Source organism: Zingiber officinale, chromosome 9A (assembly GCF_018446385.1).
Source record: "Zingiber officinale cultivar Zhangliang chromosome 9A, Zo_v1.1, whole genome shotgun sequence".
NCBI classification, from domain to species: domain Eukaryota; kingdom Viridiplantae; phylum Streptophyta; class Magnoliopsida; order Zingiberales; family Zingiberaceae; genus Zingiber; species Zingiber officinale.
In genome coordinates this window covers 115,051,130-115,059,175 of record NC_056002.1, presented here as the reverse complement: position 1 = coordinate 115,059,175, position 8,046 = coordinate 115,051,130, and the positions used below count along the sequence as shown (strand labels likewise).

Genomic DNA, 8,046 nt, shown 5'->3' with positions numbered 1-8,046 from the left:
AGAGAAAGTGTGTGATGAGAGAGAATACAGAGAGAAAATGGTAGAGAATGTATGATGAGAGAGAATGAGGGGAGAGAAAGTATGATGAGAGAGAAAATGTGATGATAGAATGAGGAGAGAGAAAGTATGATAATAGAGAACAAGGAGAGAGAGTGAAATGAAAGAAAAATTGAACAAATATACTAAGGATATTTTCATCCAAAACTTAATTCTTATTTCTATTCTATCAAAATCTAAGGGAGAGGGTGTGCTTCATCCATATCTAAATTTTTAGGTTTCATTCCAAAATCTTGATTCCATTTTCCATCAACCAAACACAAGAAAATGCATTCTTTCATTTCCAAACCTATGAACTAAACGCTATCTGAATTTATCTTTAACTGAGTTGATAAAATTTAAATCTAATCTATTTAAATTATTTAACGGATAATCTAAATTACCTACTCTACTTTCCCTATAGATTTTATTTCACAGTAAATTTCTTTCTTTTAAAAGAATCGTGCTAATCAAACCAAGACTCAAATTAGTAACAATACAAAACTCAAATTAGTAAAAACCTGCGTGAATTTAAAATAGTTTTTTTTTAAAAAAATAGTTTTGAAGGATTTATTTTAAGATTCTATTTTAAATTTCTATTTTTTAGAAATATTTTTAATTTTTAAACTATTTAAGCAAAGTAAGTTCGGGCACGGGCCACTTGGGCTCGAGCCTATATGCCGGCACACCCTGCCAATGGCGTTTTTAGGGATCGTTTGTTAAAATTGCCAAGAAATTTAGCCCTAAGATCAACATTCCTTCCTTCCCGTCGATTCCGCTCCGTGATCTCTGAGACCAACTGAAGAAGCGAAGGAGAGGGAGGAACATGGATCCCGATGCGTTTCGTTCGACTCTGTCCAGTCTCGCCTTCGGCAACGTGATTGCAGCAGCAGCGAGAGACTACCAAAAGGTATGATTTTTTTCCCCCCCGCATCAAGATATGCTTATCATTAGATCCGATGAGAGGTTGATCTAATGCCAGTAAACTCCTGTTGTAGGAACTGTTAGCTAAGGAGAAGGCTCAGCCAAGCACGTCTGCCGATGAAATTGTGGATCTTGATGAACTGATGGATGTAAGCGGAAGAGAAAAGAAAAGATCTTGTGTACTTGTCTCGCTTATATTAATTGCTATCTGTGTTGGTTTCGCTTCTATATCAGGATCCTGAACTTGAGAAATTGCATGCTGAAAGAATTGCTGCTCTCAAGGTAAAAATTTCTGGAGCACTTGCATTCTTCCTGTTTTATGACAATTTGCGATTGTCGTTGCATTTCTCTGTCCAGAAAGAGGTAGAAAAGAGAGAAGTCCTCAAAAAACAGGGTCACGGTGAATATAGAGAGATAACTGAAGGGGAATTTCTTGGGGAAGTTACAGGAAGTGAACGAGTTGTTTGTCATTTCTACCACCGTGAATTTTATCGCTGCAAGTAAACAATCTTATCATTGTCATCTTATGTGTTCCTTCTGTGGTCTTCAGTAGTATCTCTTTAATGGATCATGTAGGATAATGGACAAGCATTTGAAGGCCCTAGCACCAGTGCACATTAATACTAAGTTTATCAAGCTGGATGCTGAAGTTAGTAAACATAAATAACTCTGTTGCTTTCATAATTCTAAAGCTGGAACTGACCATACCAGATTTTCCACACAGAATGCACCATTTTTCGTGACGAAATTGGCAATCAAAACACTGCCCTGTGTTATTTTATTCAGGTTAAATTTCAGTATATCAATTTTTTTTCCCTTGGATTTAAAGCATCCCTAGTTTGTTGCAAAACTATCTTCTTTTTTTTGAAATGCAATATTGTTAAAGTTAACTACTAAATCTCTGTTTCAAATTTTTGTAGATCAGATTCAGAAGTGAGATTTGTTTTATCATCTTTAAGTTAATCTACCTTCAGTTTATTGCATATGATGTATAAAGTCAGTAGTACTAAATTCAATGGCTCAAACTGATTTTTTCTTTCATTCCAGGAATGGCATTGCCTTTGATAGGATAGTCGGCTTTCAAGATCTTGGAAGCAAAGATGATTTTAGTGCCAGAGCTTTAGAAAATCTTCTTAAAAGAAAAGGCAAGCACTTTCTATTTGCTTCTTCTTACACGTATGCTGGTCGTTATCTAACATGAGTCTTTTTCTAGGAATTATTGATGAGAAGCAGAATGGTAATGACGATGCGGATGATGCAGAAGAGTATGCTCCAAATAGGAGCATCACGACTTCAACAGTACATTATTCTGATTCAGACTAATCAGCAAATGCTACAATTACATTTGGATCTGTCGAAGTCCAACTCATATTGCCTTTTCATTTTATGTATGACAGTTAAATTGGTTTAAACTCGAAAAATTTCCATCCTTTTCTATTAATATTTGATCAGTTTTATCTTTTAAATTGCCCCTGCGTCAAATAGTTTATGATCACACAATGCTAGTCGTAGTAACTACCTGTGGCATAGTTTGGATTTTAATAAGCACTTTTTCTTATCTGCTTGTGTGTCTTGTTATGTTATTTGGAGATCATAGTTTTCCTATTTGATGAAAGTGTAGGAATAACTTTGAAATTGAATTATGGTTCTTAATTTAATACTTTGCGATATGATTAATTTTTGCCATAGTATAATAATATTTTTTGATGTGATTTAAAATATATATATATATATATATATATATATATATATATATATATATTCACCTGTAAAAAAATAAATTTTTTTGCAAGCTCTTAAATCATTATTACAAACACGTTAGTAGTCTTGAAAGTATTAAATCATTTTTTTTTAATCTTAAAATGACTGAGGCGGCTATACGTGAACACGTACTAAAACATTTTGATCAAATAGTCTAGTATGATTATTATTTTATTTTGCCACTAAAAATGTGAATAAGTTGTTTCGCCTAAAATAAAAAAAATGATAAAAGCGGCCATTACACTAGGAAACTAATTTTTAATAATAAAAATAATAGGACAGAAAAAAGAGATTGGACTCTATCCTGAGGTCCATTATTACACTACGAAACTAATAATGGTTATAGCAAAGGGCATACGACCGAATACTATTGAAAGCGGCGTGCCCTCCGTCCGCTGGGTGGGGATCATCGAATCGTCTGATCTGAATTTGTATCGTAGCGACGAGACCAGGCGAGGAAATCTAGAAGATGCTCAAGATGATCCTTTCCATTTCCATCCACTCGGCCGCCACTAGTTGGTTTAATTGTCACTTTCCAGCTCACCTCCATTTTGATAACTCCAATTGTGATAAAACCTATAAATTAATTCAGTTGCGCGGTGGATTAAGTTAGGTCACTTGAAGTACTCGAGTTGGAGTTTTGATCTTGTTTGCTAGTAGCAGAGGTTCTTGCATGATTAATGGCGAAAATGACTCTAATTTCTTTTATATATATAGATATATATATAGAGAGAGAGATGCAGGCCGGAGCAGAGGAGCAAGGAGAGAGGGGGAGAAGCGTGGCCATGGGCGACGCTCCGAGTCAGCCGGAGAAGATGCCTCACGCTGTGTGCATCCCGTACCCTGCTCAGGGCCACGTCACGCCGATGATGAAGCTGGCGAAGCTCCTCCGGTTCTACGGCTTCCGCATCACCTTCGTCAACACCCACTTCAACCACAAACGCCTGCTCCGCTCCGGTGCCGTCGTCCCTTCGGAGGCTGCCGACCCGGGCTTCCGCTTCGAGTCTATCCCCGACGGCCTCCCGCCCTCCGAAACCGACGCCACGCAGGATGTCCCCTCTCTCTGCCACTCCATCTCCAAGCACGCGCTCCTGCCGTTTCTGGACCTCCTGCGCCGCTTTAACACCGACAGCGGCGACGCGCCGCCCGTCTCCTGCATCGTCTCCGACGGCTCCATGAGCTTCACCCTGGACGCCGCCAGAGAGCTCCGCATCCCTGAGGTTGTCCTCCGGACTTCCAGCGCCTGCGGCTTCATGGGCTACCTTCACTACCAACACCTCATCGACCGCGGCCTCACGCCTCTCAAGCGTAATCGAATCTTGTTGTAGCTCTCTCTCTAAATTTCAAGAGAATTAACTAGCAATCAACAATTTTGTGAGTGTGTTTATAGACGAAAGCGACATCACGAACGGATTCTTGGATACTCCGATCGATTGGGTGCCGGGAATGAAGAACATGCGGCTGAGGGACTTCCCGTCCTTCATCCGGACCACCGACCGGGACGACATCATGCTCAACTACTGCAACCGACAGGCACAGCGCTCCACCCTCGCCGCAGCGGTAATCTTTAATACTTTCGATGAACTGGAGGGACCGGTGCTGGAGGCGATGGCGGCGATCCTCCCCCCGATGTACACTGTCGGCCCGCTCTCCTTGCTGCTCCAGCACCACCAGATTCCTGACGCCCTCGCCTCGCTCCGCTCCAACCTTTGGAAGGAGGAGAGCGGGTGCTTGGAGTGGCTGGACGGCCGCGCGCCGGGCTCGGTAGTGTACGTCAACTTCGGTAGCATAACGGTGATGAGCTATGAGCAGCTGGTGGAGTTCGCGTGGGGACTGGTGGACTCAGAGTACGAGTTCCTGTGGGTGATCCGGCCGGATCTGGTGCAGGGGCACGCGCCGGCGCTGCCGGTGGAGTTCCTGGAGAAGACTCGGGAGCGCGGGATGCTGGCCAGCTGGTGCCCGCAGGAGGAGGTGCTGGGTCACGCCGCCGTGGGAGGATTTCTTACGCACAGCGGCTGGAACTCAACGCTGGAGAGCATCGTCGGCGGGGTGCCGATGCTGTCGTGGCCCTTCTTTTCGGAGCAGCAGACCAACTGCAGGTACGCGTGCACGGAATGGGGGAACGGGATGGAGATCGACAACAACGTGAGAAGGGAGGAAGTGGAGGGACTGATAAGGAAGCTGATGGGGAACGGAGAGAAGGGGAGGGAGATGAGGAGGAGGGCGGCTGGGTGGAAGGAGGCGGCGGAACGGGCGGCGCAGCCCGGGGGTTCGTCGTTCCTCAATCTGGCGAGATTGGTCGATCTGCTGCGCGACTTCTGAATGAGCTCAAACTTTGTCGTTTCCCCTAACAGAAAAGAAAGGCTTCTGTGAATGAAGGAAATGGCTGTCTTGATGTTAAACTTTTTTTATGTTTCATTATTAAGAGTATCTCCAACTGTGCATACGATAAGTAGGGGTATTGTCTCCGGCAGGTCATTTAAATTATCATCTAAATATCTATTGATAATCAAAAGATGCTGAATTGATCATCATGTGCGTTTTCGGATTTAGCATGATCAATAAAAAAATTTCATGATATTGAATCAATAATTAAATTATCAATAAAATTAATTGAGATTATCATAATGATAAATAAGGATATTAAAATTAACTTCGAGATATTAATTCTATTTGAATTAATCTGAAGATGGGTCGATTCATTTTCGAATTGGATTCAAGTTATAATTTATTTTACGTTCGGGTGATCTAAATTTAAGATTTAAAATTTTTTAATGATCAAATCAAATTTTATTTGAAAATTAGGATGTTTTATACATAAATTGTAAATATTAGTATAAAATAATAAAATATTAAGATAAAAGTAAAAAATTATAAGAAAATAATAATTTTTTTTAAGTTAGATAGATTATTCGAGTTTATCAGATTATCCGGAGTTCAGGTTTAAAATTTTTAGATTGAGTTCAAATTTGTATTATAAATTTTTTTTTTCAGTAATTGATCTTCAACTTGATCCGAATTCATTCAATTCATCTGAAGATGAATTAATAATAAGGAAGATTTTTTATGGATCCCAAAGGACCACATCAATAATTTTATTTTATTTATAATAATTGAAGATTTAAGGAGCCCTCTCAATTTTTATTTGCTATGTCATCAAAGGGAGCACATTTGAAACTGAAGGAGCTCTCATTATGAATGTCCTAATAACTTTTAAATTGTCATGGTAGGATGTAGGGTAGATGATAAATGGTGGCATGTTATACTCATGTGTTCGATTTTCATATAGGAAATGTTTATGGTTTGAACTACTCATAAAGGTGAAATTGCTATTAAAATTCATCAGTGCTTTTAAATTTATCCAGGAGGTCGGAAACAAAATTTAATAATAGTCTTTCTGTTGAGAGATTGTTGGTGCAATATTTTTCAGATCAAGGTTAACCTAGTTTGACTGAGCTTGAGTTGGGTCAAGCTCGAATCTTAATGTTTATGTTTTGATGGTTTGACAATACATGTTGACAATATATGTAGACAATACATGGAGATTACAGGTGCAATTGTTTATGTGTGGAGATTATGATGGAGAGTCAAGTAAGTAAAGGTTAAACGGATACTTGACTGGAAAATCCTGGTGAGTGAAGCCAGGTGAAAGTCCTAACTTGGAGGTTAGGCAAAGGAAGTCCTGGTGAGTGAAGCCAGGCAGAAGAAAATCCTGGTGAGTGAAGTCAGGTGAAAGACCTAGTGAGTGAAGCTAGACAGTGAGGAAATCCTAGTGAGTGAAGCTAGGTGAAAGTCCTGGTGAGTGAAGTCAGACAGAGAAAAATCCTGGTGAGTGAAGCCAGGTGAAAATCCTAGTGAGTGAAGCTAGGTGAAAGACCTGGTGAGTGAAGCCAGGCAGAAGAGAAGTCCTAGTGAGTGAAGCTAGGCAGAAGGGAAGTCCTGGTGAGTGAAGCCAGACACGAGGAAGAAAAGTCCAAGTAGGTCAAAGGGATTGACCGGATACTTAGCAAGATGAGAAAAGTCCAAGTGGGTCAAAGAGATTGACCAGACACTTGGTGAAAGAGTCCTAGCAGGTCAAGGGTGACCGGATACTAGGTTTTATGTACCAACAAGTCATGGTTGGCTGGATGTTGGTTTAGGGGGCTTTGGAATTGGTTTTGGGCAAAAACCAAGATCTGAATCGATCAGCTGATCGATTGGATCATGCCCAATTGATCGACCGATCGATCGGGAGAGTCCCCGTGACAAGCATCCTCCCAATCGATCAGTGGATCGATTGGGGAGAAGTGTCTGTTGGGACCGAAAAGTAGCTAGAGGGGGGGGGGGGGGAATAGCTCGTTGCATGCTCGTGTGCTTGGCGTTGCTTGTTTCTTCAGAGATGTGCAGCGGAAATACAAGAAACAAATGCATACAACGCTAACAAGGTAGATTTACTTGGTATCCACCTCCAAAGGAGGTGACTAGTCCAAGGATCCACACACTCACACACCCTCCACTATATAAACACTCATTTTCGGTAACTACCGAAGGCGGAGAAGCCCTACAAGACTCTCAATACAAGAAGAACGAAAGGGTAGTAAAGAATAAGCAAAAGCTTACAAGAAATGCAGTAAAAACCCTAACCCTAGATTTCTTCTTCTTGCAATAGAGCCGCCTCTTGACTTGGAAGAAACTCCAAGATCCTTCAAGAACTGGCGTGGAGAGCTCTGTGGAGTTGCTGGTGAAGATTTGAGATGAATCGGTAAAATCTTCTGCAGCCATCGCACGCCTACAGCTCAAATACGACGCAACGGTCGGATCGGGGAGGTTTTGGATCGATCCACGGATCGATCCAGAGCGCCTCTGTGCTCTGGGAAAATGCCTGGATCGATCCACGGATCGATCCAGCGCTTATCGCGCGAACCAGCAGCGTCCCAATCGATCGGCTGATCGATTGGGACCTCTGGATCGATCCACTGATCGATCCAGAGGCTCTCTGTTCGCTGGGAAAGGCCTGGATCGATCCACTGATCGATCCAGAGGCTTTCTGTTCCCTGGAGAAAAGCCTGGATTGATCCACTAATCGATCCAGCTCTTGGTTTTTGCCCAAAACCAAGTCCCAAGCCTCTCAAACCAACATTCGGTCAACCTTGACCTGTTGGTACATCATGCCTAGCATCTGGTCACTCCCTTGACCTGCTAGGAATCCCTCACCAAGTGTCCGGTCAATCTCTTTGACCCACTTGGACTTTTCTCCTTTTGCCAAGTATCCTGTCAAATCCTTTGACCTACTTGGACTTTCCTTCATCATGCCAAGTATCCGGTCATTCCCTTGACCTACTTGGA

At 41.8% G+C, this 8,046-nt stretch overlaps 2 protein-coding genes across 2 annotated transcripts; both read left to right on the top strand.

Moving 5' to 3' along the window:
* Positions 1–705: 705 nt before the first annotated feature.
* On the top strand, positions 706–2,426 carry LOC122019906 (thioredoxin domain-containing protein PLP3B-like). Its single transcript, XM_042577525.1, has 8 exons — positions 706–946; positions 1,035–1,109; positions 1,195–1,242; positions 1,318–1,460; positions 1,537–1,609; positions 1,685–1,746; positions 2,008–2,105; positions 2,174–2,426. Exons 1-8 carry the CDS (start codon positions 863–865, stop codon positions 2,281–2,283), a joined length of 693 nt encoding a protein of 230 aa, XP_042433459.1. The 5' UTR covers positions 706–862; the 3' UTR covers positions 2,284–2,426.
* A 915-nt stretch (positions 2,427–3,341) lies between these two features.
* Positions 3,342–5,255, top strand: LOC122019905 (7-deoxyloganetin glucosyltransferase-like). Its single transcript, XM_042577524.1, has 2 exons — positions 3,342–4,029; positions 4,112–5,255. Exons 1-2 carry the CDS (start codon positions 3,402–3,404, stop codon positions 5,041–5,043), a joined length of 1,560 nt encoding a protein of 519 aa, XP_042433458.1. The 5' UTR covers positions 3,342–3,401; the 3' UTR covers positions 5,044–5,255.
* The last annotated feature ends 2,791 nt before the right edge of the window (positions 5,256–8,046 follow it).

Excerpts from the sequence above, each read along its gene's own strand:
- LOC122019906 (XM_042577525.1), top strand. The coding sequence starts at position 863 with ATGGATCCCGATGCGTTTCGTTCGACTCTGTCCAGTCTCGCCTTCGGC. Across the intron at positions 1,110-1,194 it reads ATCTTGATGAACTGATGGAT|GATCCTGAACTTGAGAAATT; the intron begins GTAAGCGGAAGA and ends CTTCTATATCAG. Across the intron at positions 1,747-2,007 it reads CCCTGTGTTATTTTATTCAG|GAATGGCATTGCCTTTGATA; the intron begins GTTAAATTTCAG and ends CTTTCATTCCAG.
- LOC122019905 (XM_042577524.1), top strand. The coding sequence starts at position 3,402 with ATGGCGAAAATGACTCTAATTTCTTTTATATATATAGATATATATATA. Across the intron at positions 4,030-4,111 it reads CGGCCTCACGCCTCTCAAGC|ACGAAAGCGACATCACGAAC; the intron begins GTAATCGAATCT and ends GTGTGTTTATAG.